This window comes from Heptranchias perlo, chromosome 10, assembly GCF_035084215.1.
Source record: "Heptranchias perlo isolate sHepPer1 chromosome 10, sHepPer1.hap1, whole genome shotgun sequence".
Lineage (NCBI taxonomy): Eukaryota > Metazoa > Chordata > Chondrichthyes > Hexanchiformes > Hexanchidae > Heptranchias > Heptranchias perlo.
The window spans coordinates 54,227,610-54,253,790 of NC_090334.1; the positions used below are offsets into that span (position 1 = coordinate 54,227,610).

The 26,181-nt window shown below is 41.8% G+C and overlaps 1 protein-coding gene across 3 annotated transcripts in view; it reads left to right on the forward strand.

Annotated features, from left to right (window-relative positions):
* Positions 1-10,479: 10,479 nt before the first annotated feature.
* Positions 10,480-26,181, forward strand: part of LOC137326155 (protein delta homolog 1) — a 29,755-nt gene continuing 14,053 nt past the window's right edge. Inside the window, exons 1-3 of one of the 3 annotated variants that reach the window (XM_067991024.1) lie at positions 10,480-10,625; positions 13,329-13,440; positions 18,120-18,183. In XM_067991024.1, coding sequence (XP_067847125.1) covers positions 13,356-13,440; positions 18,120-18,183 — 149 coding nt within the window. In that variant the 5' untranslated portion in view covers positions 10,480-10,625; positions 13,329-13,355. Of the gene's footprint in view, positions 10,626-12,477; positions 12,521-12,763; positions 12,899-13,328; positions 13,441-18,119; positions 18,184-26,181 lie in introns of those variants that run through there. The other 2 variants (XM_067991027.1, XM_067991025.1) reach the window with 2 other exon arrangements.

Genomic DNA, 26,181 nt, shown 5'->3' on the forward strand with positions numbered 1-26,181 from the left:
GAATACAACCCCAATTTGTGTAATCTCTCCTCGTAACTTAACCCTTGGAGTCCGGGTATCATTCTAGTAAACCTACGCTGCACTCCCTCCAAAGCCAATGTATCCTTCCGAAGGTGCGGTGCCCAGAACTGCTCACAGTGCTCCAGGTGCGGTCTAACCAGGGTTTTGTATAGCTGCAGCATAACTTCTGTGCCCTTGTACTCTAGTCCTCTAGATATAAAGGCCAGCATTCCATTAGCCTTCTTGATTATTTTCTGCACCTGTTCATGACACTTCAATGATCTATGTACCTGAACCCCTCAGTCCCTTTGGACATCCACTGTTTTTAACTTTTAACCATTTATAAAGTACCCTGTTCTATCCTTTTTTGATCCAAAGTGGATGACCTCACATTTGTCTGCATTGATTTCCATTTGCCACAGTTTTGCCCATTCACCTAATCTATCAATATCGCTTTGTAATTTTATGTTTTCATCTACACTGCTTACAATGCCACCAATCTTTGTGTCATCAGCAAACTTAGATATGAGACTTTCTATGCCTTCATCTAAGTCGTTAATAAATATTGTGAATAATTGAGGCCCCAAGACAGATCCCTGCGGGACTCCACTAGTCACATCCTGCCAATGTGAGTACCTATCCATTATCCCTATCGCTCAGCCAACTTCCTAACCAAGTCCGTACTTTTCTCTCGATTCCATGGGCTTCTATCTTAGCTAACAGTCTCTTATGTGGGACCTTATCAGATGCCTTCTGGAAGTCCATATAAATTTTGGAGAAGGCAGGAAAACATCTAGAAGTTATGATTCATGTTGGAGCCATTGACACAGGAAGAAACAGAACCGAGATCCTGTAAAAGGAATTTCAGCAATTAAGAGATAGATTAAAGAAAAGGACGTCCAGGGTTGTAATCTTAGAGTTAGTCCCTATGTCACATGCTAATCAATATAAGATAAGGGAGTAAAATGCATGGCTGGTGAGATGGCGTAGGAGGGATTGGACAGCTGGGTCCAAGCTAATATCTGTCAGAATTCATATATATAAAATGGCAAAAGGGATGTGATATTGATGTAAATTTGTCAAGTGTTGTTAACATTTCAAAAAGAACAAAGGTAATTGTAAAGTCTGATAAATTTAATAGTCCTTTGAGGAAATATAGTAGATGTTGTGTATATTGATTTTCAAAAGATGTCCAATAAGGTACCACACGGGAAGCTTGTTCATAAAATTAAGGCATGGAGTATTAAAGAGAATGTGACAGCATGAATAGGAAATCAGTCAAAGAACAAGCACCAGCGAGTAGTTTTTCAGTCTGGAGGGATGTAAACAATTGTGTCTCCCCAGAGGAGACCAATGCTCTTCTCAATATGTAATTGTGGCTCTCAACTTCTACGCCACAGGCTCATTCCAGGCAGCAACAGGTGATATCAGCAACATCAGTCAGTTTGCTGTCCATACAACCATCAAGCAAGTGATGGATGCCCTATGCAAGCAGAGAACATTACATCATCTTCCCCGCAGAGGTTACTGATCAGGAGGAGAGAACTCTCAGATTTGTCCGCATTGCTGCATTTCCCCAGGTGCAAGGTCTTATTGACTGCACACATGTTGCCCTGCGTTCTCTCCATCATGAACCAGCCATGTTTTATAACAGGAAGGGGTTCCACTCCTTGAGTGTTCAGCTGGTGTGTGACCACAGCCAATGGGACAGGTTGGGGCTCTTTTCTCTGGAAAAGCGAAGACTGAGAGGTGACCTAATAGAGGTTTTTAAAATTATGAAGGGGTTCGATAGGGTAGACATAGAGACGATGTTTCCACTTGCGGAGGAGTTCAAAACTAGGGACCATAAATATAAGATAGTCACTAATAAATCCAATAAGGAATTCAGGAGAAACTTCTTTATTCGGAGAGTGGTGAGAATGTAGAACTCGCTACCACATGGAGGGGTTGAGGCGAATAGCATAGATGTATTTAAGGGGAAGCTAGATAAGTACATTAGGGAGAAAGGAATAGAAAGATATATTGATAGTGTGAGATGAAGTAAGATGGGAGGAGGCTCATATGGAGCATAAACACCGACATAGTCTTATTGGGCCGAATGGCCTGTTCCTGTGCTATAAAATTCTGTGTGTTATATTTATAAGTGACCTGTGCACTTGGGTGTAGGGGACACAATATTAAGATTTGTAGAGAACACAAAAATAGGAAGCATGGTTAACTCTGATGAGAATTGTGAGCAGCTCCAGGAAAACATAGACAAGTTAGTAGATTGGGCAGATAGACATAAGGTGAAATTTAATGTGAAGAAATGAAAGGTGATACATTTTGGGAGGTTGAATAAGACTTGGATTCAGATACACAAATCTTTAAACGTGGCACAAGTTGATAAAGCTGTAAAAAAAAGCATATGGGATCCTAGGTTTTATTAATAGGGATATAGAATACAAAAGCAAAGAGGTAATGATAAACCTATGCAAATTAGTTAAGCTACAGTCAGAATATTGTGTCCAATTTTAAGGATCTTACTTTAGGTAAGATGTCAAGGCTATGGAGAGGGTGCAGAAGAGATTTTCTAAGATGATACCAGCGTTAAAAGGCTTTAGTTAGGAGGAGAGACTAGAGAAATAGAGCTTTTTTCCATTAGAATAAAGAAGGTTAGGGAGAAATCTGATTGAGGTATTCAAAACAATGACAAGTTTTGATAAGATCAATTGAGAAAAATTATTTCCATTGGTCAGTGAGTCAGTAATTAAAGGTAAATATATTTAAAATCACAGGTAAAAGAATGAGGGGAGAGTTAGCAGAATTTAAAAGACACAGAGGATTGTCAGAACATGGAATGCCACACCAGAAATAGTGTGGAAGCAGAATCTATAATAGCTTTCAAAAGGGAAGTGAAAAAGAAAACAAATTAAAAGGTATGGGGAAAGGTCAGGGGAATGGGACGGTGGATAACTCTTTCAGAGAGCTGGCACAGGCATGATGGGTTCATTGCTTTCTTCAGTGCTGTAAAATTCTATATGATGGATTTTCCTGACCGTTTATCCTAGGTTATGCCCAGTTCCCCAAGTAAGGAAAAAGGGGCCAAAAGGGTTTCTGCCCTTTTGACTTTTGCTCTGGGATTTCTAGGGTTTTATTTAGGGGGAGGGAGGCAGAACGCAGCTTGCATCTGCAGTAGGTGCTGGCCATTCTGAGGAATGTAAATGAGACGGAGGGGATATTCCTAGCCTCACACCTCATTCTTCGATATGAACATCAGCTGAGTGCATCAATGCAGGGGCGTCTGAAGAACACGTCACTATGGCCTGCCCTTAGACCTCCACCAATTGGAGTGTCTACGGGGATCCCTGGACCAGGCTGAAGTTTGAACAAATGGAACAGCCACCCAGGATCTTAGAATAGAATTGAGACCTTACGGCTGCCAGAACGTTCCAAGGTTGAAGCCGCACCTATAGGCCTGAGTGGTCTGGAGCTGCACTTCATTTTCCTGACCCCTCTGATAGCATTAGCTCCTGCTGGGGGTAGGCCTGCACTGGTGATGCCCAGGAAATGGAATCTTGGTGATCCAGGGGCAAGGAAAGATGGGGAGGGGGGGGGGGCAGCGGGGATCCACCATTTAAACTATTGAGATGCTCATTTTTAAAGTGACATTTTTACCTTCAGTTACAAATTCAGGTCTGCTGTACATACCTTCTCATGTTCAATTGCGACTGTTGCTCCCCTAAATGGTCTGAACATCTTACTGTTATGAAATTGACTCATAATATCCATATCTACTTATATGGTAGTGGGATTTGGAAATGTAACAGTGAAACTCCCTTGTGAAGTGGACTGGATCTCAGTGTCTTACACATATGTACTTCTTCATTCTCTCCGAAGGAGACCAAGTTAACACCAGATGAGGAAAAGTTTGGTTCAAATCATAAACTGCTTTATTCTACAGTAAAGTGAAAAGTACAGAGCAATAGGTATGATCAAAGTTGCTTAGTTCAATCAATATAACTTATATTTGCATGATACAGCCCATAGTAGAACCTCTCTCTTTGCAGTCTCCTGCCTTTTCAACCTTCAAGCAGCAATTTGCTTCCTGACTCCTTGGTGTTTGTGTTCTGATTTATGAAAACCTCTCTCACAGACCAACAGAGAACAAAAGGTTTCAAACACCAGGATACACCGTGTCTTTTTGATTATCCAGGCAGCTAAGAAATCGCCTATTGTTTGGCCCCTGGGGGGAAGAACTTCCCAATTAACATATTATTCGGCTTTAGATTCATAATCCAGCATGGTGCTCTCCAGGGAAACAAATCCCATTAAAGCACGCTATGACTCAAAGCACATTTTAAAATAACTCATATCTACATTCTCCTTTGATAATCCTCAGCCATATAATCCTGAAATGTAGAATGTAATGTGACTGTCAGATTCTCAGAAAATATGGGGTGTTTTAGAAATATGCAAACTGCAATTAGAAGAAAATATAGAGGGTAATGTTGTGAATACATTGTGGTGGTGGACAACCTCAGCTGCTGTCACTGCATACGCAGAACATGCCCCCATTGTGTATTAGCAGGGAAAAATGCTTCTCATGCAGTTAACCTAACTGGTAGTATATACACAAAAATTAATTGAGCACTTATATTTTACTATTAATGTCTCATAATGTTTGCTATATACATGATATGGACAATATATTAAAATATTAGCTCTGTTTAAATACTAAAGTATCCCAGGAGTTAGTCTGACCAGATTTCATCATATGCTGAGAAATTACCTTCCATATATTTTCACTCTTAAGATTAATTTTTCAGCCTGAAAATGAATGCTGCAGTATGATACAACAACTAATTATTATTTCATTTAGCTTTCTTTCCTTTTCTAGCCTTCATCTTCTGACACTGTAATTCACTGTCAATCACTTTTATATTATAGGATGTTATATTACTGGATTAGCCTTAACAGCAACCATCATGTAAAAATACAAAGCTCAAGTTTGCTTTCATTTGAAAACGCTGTTGGGGTGGGGGTGGGGGGGGGAAGGGGATTGCTGCTGTAATTCATTTCCTCTGGCTGGGTTGTATAACATGAGGCACAGTTATTGCAATACAGTTTGTGGGGATGTTTTACTACTTAAAAGCACTATATAAATGCAAGTTATTGCTGTTGTTGATTAGGAGGTAATGAGGAGCTGATATGGTTTTAAAGCTTTCTATAACAGATAAGGGTTGTTTGTATTTCCCCTCAGTTTTCTGTTCTCCTCTGCTGAAGGCACTGACTCTTCACGTGGTACCATTCCATTGGTGTCAGAAACCCCAATATACCTTATTCAAGAAGTCTTTTTTCATATGCAAGCCTAGACAATGGTGTTGGCATAACATGGGAGGGCATAAAAATCAAGCTACATCCTAACAACCAACCTCTACACATGCGTAGGTTCCAAGGATCTCTGGATCAGGAATGGGAATACTGATTGCTTTTCTCCTTCATAGCCTGGGGATGTAGAGATTTTAATGTCCCTAGTACTAAAAAACTTAAACCTGATACATATCTGCAACCTCACCAAATGTTCTGAATTCTGGGGCAATTTTAAGCTCAATCGCCACATTGCCATTTTAGTAGCAGAATGAAGGTGTGTTCCAATTGCTCTTTTACAAGCAAACAAATGTACTATTGATGGTGCAGTAACTCACAGGTAAAGTTGAAAGGTAATTTTTTACCTTGTGAAATATATGCAGTTATAAAGATTTTTTCCTCCAAGATGCTCTGCTTCAACGTGGCCTTAGAAATGCTACAATAGTCGTACATTTATTACATTTTAATTCCAGAGTCACATCACTTGTTTTAATCTGTATTTTGAAATTAATAACAGTGATGAGAATGTTTAAGAAAGTGCTTTAAGGAACATTGATTATATTTCTCAGGCTGTCTAAAAGCATTGTGCATTCTGCCTGTTGAATTCTTTGCAGTGTGCAACAGTATATATTATTGTGGATAATTTAATTTTTGGTTAATGGGCAATCTATTCACAATGGATATGTTATAACACTAGCTACATTAAAAAGTTTGTATTATCTATCATTAAACTTCTAATGCCTTCTTTAACAGTTTAATTTATTTGCTCAACAGTGATTTTGCACCGTGGACTAATCACTGCAGCTAAATAAGGAAGGAAACATAAATGAAGAATGATGCAAGACTACAACTGGATTTCAAATACAATAAATCATCCATTGTTTTTATCTGAATTCTGTTATATTTTCTGTTTCTTATAGCAGGAACAGAATGTTGTTAGCCAGTAATTATGTGGAGAGAACACAAATTAATGTTTCAGGTGTGGACCCTTTGTCAAAACCCAAAGGATCCACAACCCAAATGCAAACTCACCTTTTCTCTCCACACTTGCTGAATGTTCTCAGCATTTTCTATTTTTGTTTCAGAACTCCAGCATCTGCAGTTTTTTGCCTTTTATTTAACCAGTAATTATGTTTTCTGTCAGCTCTTAAAGTAATAATTTTTCTCAAATGTATTTAAATATTTAATGTTGCTTAACATTCCTAACAAACAGTGAAATGATCACATATAATTCTTAATTTGGAATTTCTTTCATCAAAGTATATTTACAATGTGATTGAAAAGTATCAGTTTGGCTCAGTTAGTAGCACCCTCACCTCTGAGTCAGAAAGTTGTGGGTTCAAGCCCTACTCAGGTTTAAAATAAAATGATCACACATTTAAGACACATAGCAGCTGCTAAGTATATAAACAATTATATTACTTGAAAGCTTTTAATTTCTTCTAATTTAGTTACCTAGCAGAAATTTTCACAAAATGCTTATAACACTGTGAGGACACACTGTATGGAGAGTGACCTTTCCCATGGAACCACAAAGGCTACAGCTAATTTTTTTCTGATTAAATACCTATTCAGGGGATGGAAGAGAAAAATTACAAAATCCTTTAATTATTTCCACTTTTTTAAAAAAGAACAGAATATCACTTGTGGTTGGAGGCAAAAGAAGTAGAGGTGTCTTTGCTCATGTCATTTGAAGTTCTGCTGGGAAATGACCTGAATGATGGGGATGTTAGGGTTAATGTGGTTAAGAAGGAGAAAGCTTGGCTGATTACCCAAAGTCAGGCATAAGCTCAGGAGCCCAGCCGGACCGAAGTAGCGGTACCACCGGCCGCATTGGTGAGTTCTGCCTGCACGGCTCTTGAGACAGTGGCCAGTTCCTGGGGTGAGGAGGTTCCTGCTGCCACAATGACACTGGCCATATACAAGAATGCGAGGGGACTGAAGTCTTCCCCCCTCCCCTCCGCCCCCCCCCAATATCTTGAAAAATACCAGGGAACGCAATAGTCTGGACTGATGTGAGCTAGCAGGGGTAAATGGACTTGACCGTATGCTACTGGCCACCCGCAACACCATGGACTCATAGCTTGAACCAGCTACAGTTATGAAGACTGGGTTTTGGTCCGTCATTGCAAATCAAAACCAGTTGAGGAACGGGGACTGGAAGAATTCCAACAGATAGTGTTACAGCATGCGTATGGAAAAGAATTACTAAAGATATTCCATGACCATGACATTCTTCTTGCAGAGCAACATGGGGTAAAATGCAGATTTTTGCACAGCTTTCACTGGTGCAGTATCTCAAAAGATATAGCTGACTTTTGTAGGATGTGTGATTAGTGTCGGTGTAAGGGTAAACTAGGGATAGCAACAAAATGCAGTTGCACTCCCTACCCCTTAAAAATGAATCTTTCAAGAGGTTTGGCATAGATATTATAGGTCACTATTAGGAGTCAGTTGGGAAATGGTACATATTAACCATGGTGGACGACACGTGTAAGTCTCCGTGACAATAGATCTAGCATCCATGCACACAGATTTTGTGCCCACTACATTCTTGGAAAAATTCACTCGAATCAGGTTCCCTAAAGAAATGTAGTCCAACCAAGGGGCTAGTTTTTGTCTCAGCTTGTCACTCAATGATGGCAACAGTGCCAAATAAAACTTTGATCCTTCCAATACCATAATTGGATGAATGGGCAAATCTAGGTTTAATGGCACACTGACTTGTATGCTTAGCAGAATCCTGAGGAATGGGATAAAAAGTTGCCACATTTATTGTTTGCTTACAGAGAGGTTTCCCAAGAATCTACAGGGTTCTCAACCTTTGAATTGCTATATGAGCACCAAGTGTGAGACTGGTTAATACTAATCAGAAAGGCATGGTCAGGGAAGATGACTGATGAGGACAGAAACTTAGTACAGTATATGTTCAGACTGAAGGTTGACCTGATCAGATGGCCAAACATACACAGGAGAGTCTAGAACACGTACAAAAATGCCAGAAAGACTGGTATGACTACAATCACAGACCAGGCATACCACAAAGGCCAGAGTGTACTAGTTCTGCTGCCAGTGAGGTGCAACAAATTACTCCGAAGGTCTGTGGGGGAGTGCACATTGAGGTAAACTGCATAGTCGAGATACCCAACTAAAACAGAAGCATCAGGGATACCACATGAATGTGTAAAACTTTGCATCACCCACAAGGCCCATGTATTATGGCCACCCGGAGAAAGGTGAGAAACATCATAATATAGACTTTTTGTCTGAGAGTAAAACGAATTCATTGGTGGACAGGATCACTCTATTAACTTCTGTTATCTCCCATACAAAAACAGCAAGCTAGGAAGATGTTGCTAGGGTTTCAGTCATGGTTCTCAAGCAAACCAGGCTATGCAAAACAGTTGTGCAAGAGTAACCACTTCAAATCCATTGTACCAACCTATAAAATCCTGCACCGTGCAGCGTAAATATCAATGTACACAAATTCAAATGGATCTTGACAAACTCGATCAGCGGTCAGATAACGACAGATGCAGTTTCATACAGGGAAATGTAAGGTTATGAGATTTGGCAGGGAGGAGGTTTATGTGGATTACGTGCTAAATATGAATGAATGTATTTGAGGTATTGGAGCAGGAGAGAGATCTTCAGGTTTTAGTGGACAGGTCATTAAAACCAGCATAACATTCCCAGGCTGTTTTTTAAAAAAGCAAACACAATGTTGAAATGCATAGAAAGGGGTATAACATATAAATCCAGATGATAATTTCAAACCTGTATTTAACTACATCTGGGGTAATACGTGCAGTTTTGGTCTTCCTATTTCAAAAAGGATATTCGGTTGTTGGAGCGGGTACAAAGAAAGCCTACACAGTTGTTCCCAAAACTTAAAAGAAATGACATATGTGGAAAGATTGACTACCCTGGTTCCTTTCTCTCGAAAAGACCGAGGGGATGTTATACAAATGTTTTAAATTATGAAAGGTTTTGACAAATTGGTTCTAATTTTCTGCTATGTACAGAATTTAAGCACAAGTGGGTCATATTTACAAATTAAGGACAACAAAAGAAAATAGGAAATGCAGGAGGAACTTTTTTACTAAAACATATGGAGCAGATTACTGGCACAAGTGGTGAAACAAAAAGCCATAATGAATTCCAAGAAGGAACTAGACAGGTTCTTGTCAACAACAATTTGCATTTATACAGCGCCTTTTTCCTAGGAAAACGTCCCTAGGCGCTTCACTGGAGCGTAATCAGATAAAAATTGACCCTAAAAACAACAGACTGATTTACGGAAGAGTGGGATTCAGAAAGATTCATTAAATTACAGTGAGGCCTGAAGATATAATCAACTCAATGGATTAGAAGCAAAACAGGCGAATGAAACGAGGATAATTGGTTACCTAGTAATCTGATTTAACGCTGTGAGGACTGAGTTTTTACACCGCACCGTAATGCTATATCCTCGAGAAAAGGAAAACGAGGATAGTTATGTCCGTCATGTCGATGACTGTCTGCTGCAGTTAGTATTAGCAGGATCGTGGAACACAAAGTGTTCGAAATGCTGCTGCTGCAGACTCTTTGTGTAAGTCTGCGCATTGTTCCATTTCAGATATATTAAATGTCATATTTAAAGCAGAGTGTCCAAATCTTAGAAATATTAGTGGATTAAAAAAAATTGAAGACATTTATCATTTGAGAAAACAATGTGCCTTTGCAGTTCCTGAAATGGACTGTGAATCAGACAATACATATGATTCACTGCTGTGGGTTCTTACAGTGTAAATACACTTTTAGTTTATTTGCCAGTAGTGCTGAGCTAAGAGAGACTTGGTTATATCAGAATCGTTTCCTTTCGTGTACTCCGGGCTTGTTATAATCATCCTGCAATCCAATTAATATTTTGGAAAATATAAAGAGGAATGGTTGATTTTTAAACAGTTATAATGCAACTATTTGATTGAGGTTGGTACACTGAAATCCAAGATGAAACCCCTTGTATGTGTTTACACGCATGCGTGGAGCTCCGCTCCCACTGTTTAAACATTTAAGTCTTGAGAATGTTTTGTAAAGTGTGAGGAGGTCCAATAGATCGCTGAACACTTTGTAACCCGCCGGTAGTCATGCTCCGTGCGCTGAAATCCAAGTGATATGACACGACCTCCTCTGTGGATCTTGCGCCGTTCCCTCAGGAGTCAGGACTGCAATTAAGTGCCCTAACCTAAACGCTCGAAGTATTTGGAATACAATGTTTAGGTTTTCCATATCATGTAAGTAAAAGAGTAGTTAGAGAGGAAGTTAGAACTATAAGAGAAGATAAACTAGTTGAAATATTAAAGGCCGTTTTCCGCAAGTATTCACTAATGAGAATAACACTAATCTGTCCAATTTTTGTAATATATAAAATATCTTAAAGGATTTTGAAGTCAGTGTGGTAAAATCGTTTGATGTTAGAGAGACTTAAAACCCGCACATTTTCTGCGTCAGACGGTATATTACCTAGGATACTGAAGGGGATTAGGGGTGCAATTTGTGGGGTACTGGATATTGTAATGAAGGAATCACTGAGGTTTGGCAAGATCCTGCAGGACTGGAAGCAATCAAAAACAGTACTTACACTTCTAAAAGAGTGACAAATTTGACCCATGTGCAACGACAGACCCATCAACAAGTAAAAAAATGGAAACTCTTTAAAAGCATGGGCTGGAGGAATACCTATACATCAATAACTTAAACACCAAAAACAGATCTAGAAGGGAAAGGTCCTGCCTGTCAAACCTCTTTGATTTTTTGAGGGCATCAAGGAAAAGTTGAAAGTAGAATAGCTTATTTTGGCTTTTAAAAGGCTTTTAATGAAATTCCACATGAAAGTTTTCTAATTAAGCTAAAATCTCTGGTATAACACTGGACTGGATAAGTAGTTGATTTTTTTTAGTCACACTAGATGTAATAGTAGACTGTGGGGAAGTTTTGAGTGGAAACCTGCAAGGGTCATCACTTAGACTCGTGTTCCTCTTAATCTGCAAAAAAGACTTGAATTCCGAAAGCAAATGTTGGTTTGTGAAATTTGCTGATGATAATGAGAGCAGTAGTGATAGAGGATGCAGCTAAATATTTGCTGCAGGATTTTTATCAGTTATAAAACTAGGCAGTCAACTGGCAAATCGAATTCAACACTCAGAAATGTAAAATAGTGCACATTGGTTGAAAAAATGTATTAGTAAGCATACATTTATTGTATTAACAATTGAATTAGCACAGTGAGACTTGAAAAAGGGAGCTCAGAGCATTAGCAGAGTCATCATTTCCAATGCCTAGACAATGTGGTAAAGCAATTGAAATAATGGAATACTGGGATATATAGTCAGAACAATAAAGTGCAAATCTACAAAGGTTATGGTATAGTTTTAAGATGCACTGGTCAGACCACATTTGTGTCCCAATTTGGTTACCATGCCATGAAAAGATGTACAAGTACAAAGAGGAACAAAACTGAGATATGAGGAATAATTAGAAAAGGTCAAATGTTCTAGTCTAATATGGTTATATATCAAGATATATAAAATGGTATAAATGAGGTAAACCCAGATTATTAATTAGGTGAAGAACATTGACCCGGATTATGCAAATTTCAATAAGGCGAAAGTAAATTTAAAACCGATATTTGGAAGAACTTATTTACTCAAGGGACCATCATATTTGGAATGATCTGCCAAACGGGGAGTAGAGATAACAGCATTAAAAACATTTAAATGCAGTTGGATGTCAAGATAGGAAAGTTTGAGTACATAAGCAATGGTCCCCTCCTTTACTTTCCTTATGCCCTTATATGCAGTTATTTGTTAAAGTCCATTAAATATTTGAGTTCAATAAGGAGAAATTATTTCCACAGGCGGGTGGGTCGGTAACCAGAGCACACAGATTTAAGATAATTGGCAAAAGAACAATCAGGGAGACAAGGAAAAATAGTTTACACAGCCAATTGTTATGAACTGGAATGTACTGCCTGAAAGGGTGGAGGAAGCAGATCCAATAGTAGCTTTTAAAAGGGAATTGGATAAATATTTGAAAAGGAAAGAATTGCAGGGCTTTGAGGAAAGAGTTAGGGTAGCTCTTTCAAAGAGCCAACACAGGCACGATGGGCTGAATGGTCTCCTTCTAAGCTGTAAGATTCTACGATTGTGGTATATATACGAATAAGCTTGCACGGGCTATTGTTTTTTGCTATAAGGAGAACTCATTTCTTACACAAAGCCCCCTTTAAGAAGTTGGATTGCTTTTGGCATAGAGCTTGTGTTGGAGTGGACGCATGCGTCTTTCACCTTACTCTCCCTCCAGGTTGGACAGCTATCTCCTCAACGTTTGATCCGTGTTCATGTTCTAGGACGTGACATGGTGGTTGGGATGTTAAACACCATCAGTCTGGCGAAGCAGCTTTAAAAAAAAATCAGCCATCCATGACAGCAGCAACTCGAGGTCAAATCGCAGCAGCCTTACCTAGAGCCAGGGGGGACTGCTAACGGGGAAAGCTGGGAAGCTTCAGGTAAAGTTGGTGTCAGAAGCGATTCATCGCTTCCTCCTCCCCCAGATTTGGCAGACAACGGAGGGTATGAGTGGGTAACTGTTCCAGAACCCAGGAAAACATTATAAGGTAAATTTGACTAGTTCTGGTCCATTGCACCCAGATGCCTTTGAGAGTAGAGTCTCACTTTTCCATCTTATTGGCAGTCCAGCATCATTGCCTCTGTGGACCTGTATATCCAACTTATCTTTATGGGTGAATTGTGTCGGAAATATGTGATACCAACCCGTTGATCCTCGTGGAAATACATAACTTTGGCATCACAAGGAGATGGATTAAACTAGTCACAGGAACCCGGTGGGAAATGTCGAACGGTCGGACTGGTCGGATGGGTGTATTACTGCTAATTCATTTCGATCTGAATCGTAAATCTTTCTTAACTACTGTTTAGGTTGTTAGAAGAGTATGTGCTCTCGGCATGAAAACAACAATGGACTACCACTCTGCTCCTTCGTTGTTAGCGTGCTTCACTCTGATCCTCATTGCTGGCAATTTTGCTCAAGGTAAATTGAGATTTATTTTACGCAGGTTCCGTGGAAAGAATGTAGTGTGGAGGCGAGGGTCAGATTACTGCCAGTACAGAAACACAGCGACAGGGACAGTTTTATTTACAGCGCTATTGAACACTCTCGTATTGATTTATTTTCTGTAGTGACAAAGTAATGGGACTTTCGATGATGACCGAGACTGCGGATAATACGAGACGGTCTCGATGTAATTATGGGACCAGATTTCCGTATTTGGGTGTTACTCGGATCAGCTTATAAAGCAACTTGTAGGGAATGAACTGATTTCGCATATGGAAAAACACAGGTCGAAACCAACATGAAATAAAAATGTAGAAACTCGATCTGGTTAATATCAAATACTGGATGTAAAGTTCACACATTTTTAAAATAATTTTTCACGATGCTTTCACGTGTGCGTGGACGTGTTTAGATATCTGACTAAACAATATCGAGGATAGAAGACGTTTCTTTTAGTAAAGGGTTGAATATAAAGTGGGTAAAACAGGACGAACATCCGATAAAACGTGCAGTGCATTTCTTAGATCAGACTGTTCAGAAGAACATCATCCGTTGCAAGTACGTTTATCGGGGTATCGAGCACATCTAGAGTGTGATAAGAGACACTTTGAAGCATTTCATCATTGGTGACACCCTCTGTTCAAACAATGTGTCACTAAAGCAAATTCATCATCGCAAACATAACACAAGACTAAAAAAGGTAGGGCGCATCCGCTCTTTGTACACACATATGTATTAATTCCTAGTAGAGGGAAGTCTAGTGATACTAGGATTGCTCTAAGAATTGTAATCCAAATTGCACCTAGTGTTGCGTGTGGCTTTTTAAACAGAGGTTCAGCTCGACATAATGAGGTTCCAATAACCCACAGCCACCGTCCCTGACATTTTGCCGAACACAAATCTACTGACCAACCCCATTCCTCTGTAGAAATATGACCTTTTTGTAGAAAGTGTGAGGATAATGTTAAACCGCGGTAGAGACTGTTTCTAAACAGCTTTTCTATAAAACGGGGGAGATGATGAGCCGTATATTGATGGTGAGATGCTGCTCAGCCCCATTGTGCAGAGACAATAACCTGCTGCCTTGTGTCCCCGCCACTGAACGTGCTGACGCCTTGCTGCCAGGTTTCACCATCCCCATGATATACAATCTATAGCAACCATTTCATGTGTCATTTATTTGCCAACATTAACACTTTCCCAATGTTTAGCCCCTCGTTTGATCCCTCTGATTATGGTCATTTTCCTTCCCCAAGCAGTTCGATGGCAGAAACTTAGCAGCCGACATTCTTAGTTTTCACAAAATGAAAGCAAAAAAAACCACTCTCGTCCATTTTAATGACAGGTTAATATATTTGCTGCTGGAATTACATTGCTCATAGTCAGCTTCATCATAAGACACTTGCAATAATGATCTTTTCACACTTCCGAAAGGAGCCACATAAACATCAAGGTCCTAGAATCCAGCTGTGGTATCTACAACTGTAAACAGAAATGGCAGTAGGTGCAAAGCGAGTTTTAGTAGCTATACTCTACAGGTGATTTTTTTTTTATTCGTTCATGGGTTGTGGGCGTCACTGGCGAGGCCGGCATTTATTGCCCATCCCTAATTGACCTTGAGAAGGTGGTGGTGAGCCGCCTTCTTGAACCGCTGCAATCCATGTGGTGAAGGTTCTCCCACGGTGCTGTTAGGTAGGGAGTTCCAGGATTTTAACCCAGCGACGATGAAGGAACAGCGATGTATTTCCAAGTCAGGATGGTGTGTGACTTGGAGGGGAACGTGCAGGTGGTGTTGTTCCCATGTGCCTGCTGCTCTTGTCCTTCTAGATGGTAGAGGTCGTGGGTTTGGGAGGTGCTGTCGAAGAAGCCTTGGCGAGTTACTGCAGTGTGAGCACACTACGGTGGGGAAGACCAGAAACTTACCATGCTAATATGCCTTAAAGAATGGCCGTACAGGATGGAAGGTGTTAACACTGCCTTCCTGACTGGGACCTGGCAGAAGATATGTGGACAGGGGGCGCGGGGTGGTGGGGAGGAGTACAGGATTAGAGAAGCACAATGATGAGGCATGAATATTAGCACAAACTGGGTGTAGAGGCCGTAATGTACACCTGGCAGAAGTTGTGCTTGTGAAAGATATTTCCAACAAAAATGTTACTGACGCAAACAAATATTAACCAGAATGAAGCAAGTAATATATTAGAAGTGAAAAGGGTTATCCAAATTATATATGCAACGATGGGAGAGTGAATTAACTGCAGAAAGGAATTTCCACGGGCCAACTTGTCATGTCTCAATTCCCACCTTGTGATAAAAGGTGAAACTCACACTTAATAAAAGGGCACATCATACAACAGTGGGGGGCCAAGGAGTTTAAGGTACTCATGTCATCTAAACAAACAATGATGGATTTATTTGGTTAGAGTTTGGAAGGCATTGGGTTTGTGCAGGTTAGAGGAGAGAACAGAACTAGTGGGGAGTACCATATTTATCATATTCTATAACTTGCATAATATTACATGAACATGTTCATAAACATTGCCAAGGACACAATAATGCATGCAATAATGATGCAGTGGCTAAATTGATGTACTCATAATGACCCATCAGCTCTTTTCACAGACCAAGAAGAACCCAATTGCACCAGAAGAGCACAACACACTGGAGCACCAACTATCACTACTTCTACTTGAAGCAGACACAGTTATGCACTAGGTAGGAGATGTAGATTTCAGTGAGGATAAAGAAGCACAGCTTGAATCATTGAGCACTGACGAAGAAGAGGAGCAGTGTTGGTAGCTGATGAAGAGTCTGCTGGTACAGAACACGGCCCAATGTGTTGCATGCCCCTTCAGTGTTGTATGGGGGCACAAATCTTAGTGTAATGGAGCAATGGTCACTGCAAAGATGTAGTCATGGCTAGCTTGAATTTGTTTGGAAACTCACTAGAAACAATCATGAAGAAGAGATTGTGAAACTCACATATGCTCACTGTTCTTTATAGACACAGATCTGTGGGTATCATATGGGGATGTCCCCCACCAATGGCTTGTAGAGGAGCACAGATGAAAGTGGATGGGGTTGGTCAGTGGCAGTTCTGTTCATCATGTCACTTTGTACAATTGGCAGTAGATGCATCTTTTGAAAGTACTAAGCCCACAAAGACTACAACATCAGAAACCTCTGGCACTAATGCAGCTCTATCAGGGTTAGTCACAGATACAGGTAGCAAACCTTTCATATTCCTGCAGTTATCCATCAGTGTTATTATTTTAGAAAGGAAGTACTTAGAAGTGTGGCACATCCTCAGTTAGCACAAAAGATTCACAATAGACAAAAGGCAGCCACTGTAGCAAAACATATTAGATACAAACACCTCTAGTACTGTACAAATTAATTCATTATTACTGTATCATGCAGTCTGTAATTCTTTCATTGAGCAGAAAATGAAGTCAGTTTTTCAAAGGTATGCAGCAAAAACTAAACAGGTATGGTAAGTATTAGAACTGAATCCCTTACATGTCTCCCTGCCTGCAATTGCCGGTCTGCTGCTAGTTATTGTTGAGGAGTTTGTGGGAAGGTGTGTAGTGATAAAGGGTTTTAGTCACCTCTTTAATTCAGCAGTTCACAATAAAGTGGTTGACTACTGAGATGTCTTCTGTAGTGGTCAGGAAGGCTCCTATGGCATAAAGGTTGAGGACAGTGGTGATCTTCAATACCACTGGTAATTTGGTGTGAATAGTTGACTGTCCTTACAGGCCTTTGTGGACCAAGTGGCACACTTCACCTACAGCCTCCCCGGTGAGCATGAGCACCCTGAGACATTGCTCCACTATCATTCACAGGGAGTTGATGCTATTGCTATAGACAGACTGACTGGGATAGTACCTACTAATAAACTTTCAATGCTTCCTGCACTCCTGGACCTCCCTATTCTCCTCCATCATGCTATGTGCAACCATGAGTACTTCATTCATGCTCTAGTTCAGAAAATTCCTACAGTATTCATTGCTCTCCTACTATCCACACTCTTCACCTTTGTTACTCTCACTAATGCCCTGTCTGAGCTGAAGTTAAATAGCTGCCTTTTGATGTGCTTGTGCAATTGTACAATGCTGTTAGAATTCCTCAGTAACAACTTTTAACAAGTTAAATTGATCTTTTTAAACTTTTCATCAGTATTTTAATTTCTGTTTTTGAAGGACATGAATGCTCAGAGGAACACTAAACACTGATGATTAATTCATTGACATTGCACCACTTTTTATTCAAGTTTACTTTTCTTTAAGATTCACTACCAGAGGAACATCTGCCCCCTATTGCCTGAAAATACCATTTTTAATTCAATCCATTCTTTGAATTAAACTGTGTGGATTTTAAATATGAAATTGACTTGAAATTAAAACAAAAAGTAGATGGTTGGGTAATTAATGCAACTGCACCTTCAAGAGCACAAACACCATACAAGGAATAATTAAACTTTTACTATCAATAGTATTACATGTCCATTGTATATAGTAATGGAAATATAATGGAGTCAAACTGTCCATTGGAAATAGCAGAGGAGATACTTATGAATGTTTGCTAGGGACGGTAACTCTGCTCATTATTTGGGCAATTATTTACTAATTTACATCTTTCTTCTGCACCTGTAGGGACTGATTGCAAACCTGGCTGTCACTCATTAAATGGATATTGTGAGACCACTGGAGAATGCAGGTACAAACTCAATTACACATTCAACTAGGGAAATGTTGCCTAAAATCCAGTTACTGAACATCTTGTTAAAAAAAAAAATATTTTTTCATAACTGCAAACTACTCTGTTTGTCTAAAGTGTCCAACACTGAACTAACGAGACTTTATAATGTACATATCTTGATGTATCATGATTAAAATCTAATTTTTTTTAACCTCTGTGTTGTTTAAAAAGCTTTAATGGAGCAACTCTGAAGTAGTTGTTTCTTGGATGGTTATCTCCATATGCTTTCAATCTGTTTTGGAGCTGTCATTCTTCGATTCAATGCTTATTACAGTTTTATATTATTTGCATTTGAATCTATCCCTTCACAAGGAAGAGAGGAGTACAATTTAACATTTTATTAACCTTAACTCACTTAATGGAATCAACAGGGGAAAGTTGTAGTCAAACGTACAAGTAATACCTTGTGGATCTGTTGAATTTATTAATCAAAGAATGGATCTGAGTTAGGATAAAAGGTGTAAATAGAAAATATTGATTTTAATTATTTGAAAAGATAATTGTGACATAATTATTCTTTTGAAACAGCTGTTTTCCATTTAACACCTTAGTATGCATCCCAGGGTCTTTAGTGGTCACCAGTAATGAAATATCTTTTCCCTTTGTCTTATCCAGAGACACAATGACATCAACAGACTCCATAGCCAGCAGCATATGAGTAAACCAGGGCATACATGGGGTAGTGGCTATTAATCAGTAACATAAAATTTAATTCTGTGAAAATAATGTACTGCTGTATATCTCTGACCATTTGGTTTCCCTCTTTGATGTTCTAGCTTTTATCAAGCAGTATGGTGATCTGTTGGTGTTCAAGATCAATCATACTGAGATTGACACCATAGATTTGGGCTCTCTGCACCCTCTGAGTATTGAGAATTTTTGCATCTTATGTAGCCAATTTGGGGTACAGGTTGCTCCTAATCTGTTTGTACAGAAGCCAATTACTTTCCAATTTTACATTATCCTGGAGGTGAATTTTCATGGGGGTTTTCTCCCACTCGTCGTTTTTCTGGGGTTTCCATGGTTCTCCTGCTGAAGTTACAGCGGATCAGCAGAAGAACCCCTGTGGAAATTCCCCCCCAGTGTCTAGATGCTGTTTCCTCCTTTTGATCCTTGTTAAAATGAGGCTCTTAAATAACTTTAAGAAGCTTCCTATGTACATGCCTGGTGTCATCTTCAAGCAACTTGACCAAACAATATCTCACTTTTTAACCATAGGTGACTCACACATTAGATTTAAATTCCACTAATTTTCCATCTCTCAGAGAGGGGTTAGTCCTCAATTATTTATTTCATCATTGATTTGCCCAGTTTAAATACATGTTGAATTGGATCCAAAGGAATACCCATGGACAGCATGGAGCAGTAATGCTGTCAGGCCATTCCTTTATGCAATCTTCATTTCTTTTCAAATGTGATTTCTCATCTCATGTATACTTTTGTGGGCAGTTCTGTAGACTTGGAAGGACATCTCTTACTTTTTCAATGTTCTACATGATGAGGGGTGAGAGGAGGCTTGTGTGGAGCATAAACGCTGGCATAGATCAGTTAGGCAGAATGGCCAGTTTCTATGCTGTAGGTTCTATGTAATTCTATGTAGATCATCCTTCAAATATAATCCTGATATTCTCCCAATTGTAGAGAAGGTGGAATTCAACAATTAGTGGATTATCTTGCGGTTAATGGATAGAAAACAGAGAGTAGGAATAAATGGGTCACTTTTAGGTTGGCAGGCTGTAACTAGTGGGGTACCTCAAGGATAGGTGCTTGGGCCTCAGTCAATCTATATTAATGACTTAGATGAAGGGACCGAGTGTAATATATCCAAGTTTGCTAATGATGCAAAGCTAGGTGGGAAAGTAAGCTGCGTGGAGGACACAAAGAGTCTGCAAAGGGATATAGATAGGTTAAGTGAGTGGGCAAGAAGGTGGCAGATGGAGTATATTGTGGGGAAATGTTAGGTTATTCACTTTGGTAGGAAGAATAGAAAAACAGAATATTTTTTAAATGGTGAGAAACTATTAAATGTTGGTGTCCAGGGAGACTTGGGTGTCCTAGTACAAGAAACACAAAAAGTTAGCATGCAGGTACAGCAAACAATTAGGAAGGCAAATGGCATGTTGGCCTTTGTTGCAAGGGGGTTGGAGTACAAGAGTAAGGAAGTCTTACTACAATTGTACAGGGGTTTGGTGAGACCTCACCTGGAGTACTGCGTACAGTTTTGGTCTCCTTATCTAAGGAAGGATATATTTACCTTAGAGGCGGTGCAATGAAGGTTCACTAGATTAATTCCTTAGGATGAAACGGTTGACCTATGAGGAGAGGTTGAGTAGAATGGGCCTGTGCTCTCTGGAGTTTAGGAGAATGAGAGATGATCTCATTGAAACATATAAGATTCTGAGGGGGTTTGATAGGGTAGAGGCTGAGAGGTTGTTTCCCTTGGCTGGAGAGTCTAGAACTGGAGGGCATAGTCACAGGATAAGGGGTCAGCCATTTAAGACTGACATGAAGAGGCATTTCTTCACTCAGAGGATTGTGAATTTTTGGAATTCTCTACCCCAGAGGGCTGTGGCTGCTGAGTCATTGAGTATATTCAAGGCTGAGACAGATAAATTTTTGGACTCTCGGGAAATCAAGGGATATGGGGATTGGGCAGGAAAGTGGAGTTGAGATTGAAGATCAGCATTGATCTGTTTGAATGGCGGAGCAGGCTCAAGGGGTCGTATGGCCTACTCCTGCTCCTATTTCTAATGTTCTTATGTTCTTATCTTGCTTTTTGGAGAATGGATCTGACAGCCATATATGCATTTATGACATAACTATTGTCATCTTGAAATGGTTAATGTTTATCAGTACTTCCAGGTGTGACACTTCCTTATGGTCCCAGGAGATTTGGAAAAGCTTACCTAGCTACTGTGAGTGCCTAAGTCCTTTTGATAGTTTGCATCATCAAATAATATTTGCTCTTTCTACCCCATTTTCATTTTTACATCCCAGTGCGCATGAGTCACTTAACAAAGGCCTGGAGGTTTCTGCTGGTCTAATAGGTAAAGGCACTGCCTGGTGTAGCACTATGCCATACACACAAGAAGAACCCAGGTTCAATTAACAGGATGTGGAGATGCCGGTGATGGACTGGGGTTGACAAATGTAAGGAATCTTACAACACCAGGTTATAGTCTAACTGTTTTATTTAAAAATCACAAGCTTTCGGAGGCTTTCTCCTTCGTCAGGTGAGCGAGTGTGACGAAGGAGAAAGCCTCCGAAAGCTTGTGATTTTTAAATAAAACAGTTGGACTATAACCTGGTGTTGTAAGATTCCTTACAATTAACAGGAGTTAGCTGATCTCAGCCAAACCAGCATTTGGGGCAGTACAGTTGGCCTCAGTGCTCTTGATCAAGAGAGGAGAAAAAATCATCCTAGGTTCCTGCTACTGACTGTTGTCCAGTAAGCCCTGTTGGAAAGTGTACATGAAAACAGATGTCACATGAAAATAGGATCATGGCTGAAAGCCTAGCAACACATAGGGCACGATTTTGAAACGAAAGTGTGGGTGCTTTGGGGGCCGGGGGGCGAGGAAAATTGGGATTTTTTGGAGCGGGCAGGAATCCTGGCTCCAACCCGCCAAGTCACCTGGGTGCGCGCGCTGTTCCCGAACCTGGAAGTCCCGCTGGCAATTAAAGCTGGCAAGATGATATTTAAAGCAGTAAAATCAAGTACTTAAAATACTTGAAATGCCTATAAATCCAATTAACAATGAAGGCACGCGATTTAACGCTGCCTCAACGTGTTTCCCGTGCTGTGTGAAACATGCCATGGGAAAGTAGTCGGGTTTCAGCCGGCAGCCATTTGGACATTTAAATCCCTGTTTGACAGATGGGGTTAAAAGGTGAGTTATTGCAGCAGGGCACTCAGTTCTCTCAGACAAACTTTTAACTGGGAGATCTTTGTGTTTAGACTGAAAATTCTTGGTTCGCACTCAGAATTGTTCTGATTACACGTATTTACCAATTCTTCAGACCCCCTCAAACTGACACCATCAGGATGGGGGTGCGCCATGGCTGCATTCACCACTACATCCGAGGACGAGGAACATCACCATCCTCGCCAGGCACGGCGTGCACTTCCGCCACTTGTAGCTCCACAACACCTGCACAAGAGCAGAGAGGGGAACAACAGAGGGACCAACGTTGCAGGAGGCACTACCCTCGGGAGAGGCTCTACATTCGGAGGCTGAGCTTCCTTGACCTCTCTGAGGAGCAGTGCCTACGGAGGCTGAGAGTGAGTCACCAGGTGGTCTCAGACACCTGCAGCCTCCTCGTGCTGAGCTGCTCCCGGCTGGGCCTGGCAACATCTCATTACCTGTAGCAGTTAAAGCGACCACTGCCCTCAACTTCCTCTCCTCCGGATCATTCCAGGGTGTCACCGGTGACATCGCCAGGGTCTCAGTCATCTACCCACAAGTGCATAAGACAGGTCACCAACAGTTTATTTTGCAGGCCTTCGTAATACGTCAACTTCCCCATGGATGACCTCAGCCAGACGGAGAGGGCAGTGGGTTTCCACTCTGTGGCTGGCTTCCCACGGGTACAGGGTGCAATTGATTGCATGTATATAGCAATCCGAGCACCTCCACACAACCCAGGACTATTCATCAATAGAAAGGGATATCACTCCATCGACGGTCAGCTCGTTTGTGACCACCACAAAAGATTTCTTCACGTGTGTGCGAGATTCCCTGACAGCTGCAATGGTTCATTCATTCTGAGGGAATTCAACATCCCGGCCCTCTTCCACGCACCAAACAGCCTTACGTGCTGACTCCTCGGAGACAAGGGATAGCCCCTGCACACGTGGCTCATGACACCTCTGAGGAACCCCATCAGCGAGCAACAGCTTCTATACAACGACAGCCACATCGCCACCAGGTCTGTAATTGAACATGCGATAGGACTGCTGAAGATGTGATTTCGGTGCTTCGATTGGTCTGTAGGAGCGCTTCAATACGCACCAGCGAGAATGGGTCGAATTATATTAGTGGCTTGTGTCCTGCACTATATTGTGCTACAGAGAGGGGTACTGGTCGATGAGGCCCCATGTCCTCATCCAGCGTCCACATCTGCCATGAACATTGAGGAGGAGCAGGAGCAGGAACAGGAGGAGGAGGAGGAGGACGAACCCATCGGCAGAGCAGCGGCTCACCTGGCTGCTCGTGAGGCCAGGGAGTCATTAATATATGAACACTTCTCATAAGGAGATCACAAAGTGAGAATAGTCCAGTCCTCAGACCACCTGGAAACAGCAGCACCAACACCATCTCCCCCCACCCTGCACAAAACAGTCTTGCAACTATACAAGCACCCACTGTAAAGTCACCCACTGGGTGGCATCAAGTCCCGCCATTCATGATGAAGCACATGAAAGGGCGCCATCACAAATGGCAGTCAAGAATGGGCAAGATGTGGCAGTAATGGTGAGAATAATAACATTTAATGTAACTTTATCAAAAACCAAATATAAATGAAAAACATGTCATTCTGTCAAACCCTTGTACACACCCGTTTGTGATCACAAAACCTTAGCCTTTCTCTTCCTACTACTTCTACGTGGTGCATCCCCTGTGGCTGCAGCAGAGGTAGTGGCAGGTTGCTCATGTTCATGCCCTGACTGCTTAGATTCTTTCGGCCTACGGCCTCTGGGTTTTGGAGCCCGCGAGGGCCCCGCCAAAAACTGTTCCACCTGCACCTGTGCAGGGGCAGACTCGGTCACCTGGAGAGGAGGCAGCATTGCAGGTACTGGTTGAGAGAGGCACAACGGGTGAGACATGGGAGTGCTTTGAGTGGCGTCCCCACTTCCATGTCCCCTTTTGCCATCATCCTTATCCTGGGCCAGGCCCACATCACTCCTACCTCCCTGCTGGAGAACAATTTGGAGGACATGCATGATGCCTTGGAAGCCCAGTTGTAAAATTTCTGTCTGTCTGTTTCAGGCGGCAGAATGTTGCTCACCGTGAGTCTGAACGGCCATTGTAAGGGCCTGAGTGGACTCATTTGTGAGCCGTGCTTGAAGCTCAACGGAGGCTAGCCTTCTCTCGGAAGAAGAGCATTCCAAACTTCTACCACCCTTTATGTGTAGAAATGTTTTTTAATCTCACTCCTGAAAGGTCTGGCTCTAATTTTTAGACTGTGCCCCCTACTCCTAGAATTCCCAACCAGTGGAAATAGTTTCTCTCTATCCACCCTATCTGTTCCCCTTAATATCTTATAAACATTCTCGCAGATATTCCCGCACTTACCTGTGACACTATCTCAAACATTTCCGCAGTTACCTGCAACACCATCTCAGACATTTCCGTAGTTACCTGCAACACTATCTCAGCGATTCCCTCACGTACCTGTGCCACCATTCCACTAATGCAGGAGTTGGACTCTTCCATCCTCTGCGCTATTGTGGAGAGTGCGCGTGGCACCTGTTCCAGCACCTCGCAAATGTGCTGCTGTCCCTCGATCATCCTCGTTTAAAGGATGGCCCTCGGGGTTCAGCATATGCGTCCAGCTGAGCAGAGCCTGGAGAGGAGTGCGCCCACCGACGCAGACTCTCCACAGCTGCCTCTGCCACCAGTGTCTGCTCATGCTCACTTGTGTGTGGTGACTCACCAAGTGCCAACCCAACTAACTGACTACTAGGACCCACTGAGGTGTGAGTATCTGCGCTGGTGGATGGCTCACTTTTTTTTTATTCGTTCATGGGATGTGGGCGTCGCTGGCGAGGCCTGCATTTATTGCCCATCCCTAATTGCCCTTGAGAAGGTGGTGGAGAGCCGCCTTCTTGAACCGCTGCAGTCCGTCTGGTGACGGTTCTCCCACAGTGCTGTTAGGAAGGGAGAGTATTCCATCACACTCCCGACTTGTGTGTTGTAGATGGTGGAAAGGTTTTGGGGAGTCAGGAGGTGAGTCACTCGCCGCAGAATACCCAGCCTCTGACCTGCTCTTGTAGCCACAGTATTTATATGGCTGGTCCAGTTAAGTTTCTGGTCAATGGTGACCCCCAGGATGTTGATGGTGGGGGATTCGGCGATGGTAATGCCATTGAATGTCAAGGGGAGGTGGTTAGACACTCTCTTGTTGGAGATGGTCATTGGCTGGCACTTGTCTGGCACGAATGTTACTTGCCACTTATGAGCCCAAGCCTGGATGTTGTCCAGGTCTTGCTGCATGCGGGCTCGGACTGCTTCATTATCTGAGGGGTTGCGAATGGAACTGAACACTGTGCAATCATCAGCGAACATCCCCATTTCTGACCTTATGATGGAGGGAAGGTCATTGATGAAGCAGCTGAAGATGGTTGGGCCTCGGACACTGCCCTGAGGAACTCCTGCAGCAATGTCCTGGGGCTGAGATGACTGGCCTCCAAAAACCACTACCATCTTCCTTTGTGCTAGGTATGACTCCAGCCACTGGAGAGTTTTCCCCTTGATTCCCATTGATTTCAGTTTTACTCGGGCTCCTTGGTGCCACACTCAGTCAAATGCTGCCTTGATGTCAAGGGCAGTCACTCTCACCTCACCTCTGGAATTCAGCTCTTTAGTCCATGTTTGGACCAAGGCTGTAATGAGGTCTGGAGCCAAGTGGTCCTGGCGGAACCCAAACTGAGCATCGGTGAGTAGGTTATTGGTGAGTAAGTGCCGCTTGTCGACGACATCTTCCATCACTTTGCTGATGATCGAGAGTAGACTGATGGGGCAGTAATTGGCCGAATTGGATTTGTCCTGCTTTTTGTGGACAGGACATACCTGGGCAATTTTCCACATTGTCGGGTAGGTGCCAGTGTTGTAGCTGTACTGGAACAGCTTGGCTAGAGGCGCAGCTAGTTCTGGAGCACAAGTCTTCAGCACTACAGCCGGGATGTTGTCGGGGCCCATAGCCTTTGCTGTATCAGTGCACCCAGCCGTTTCT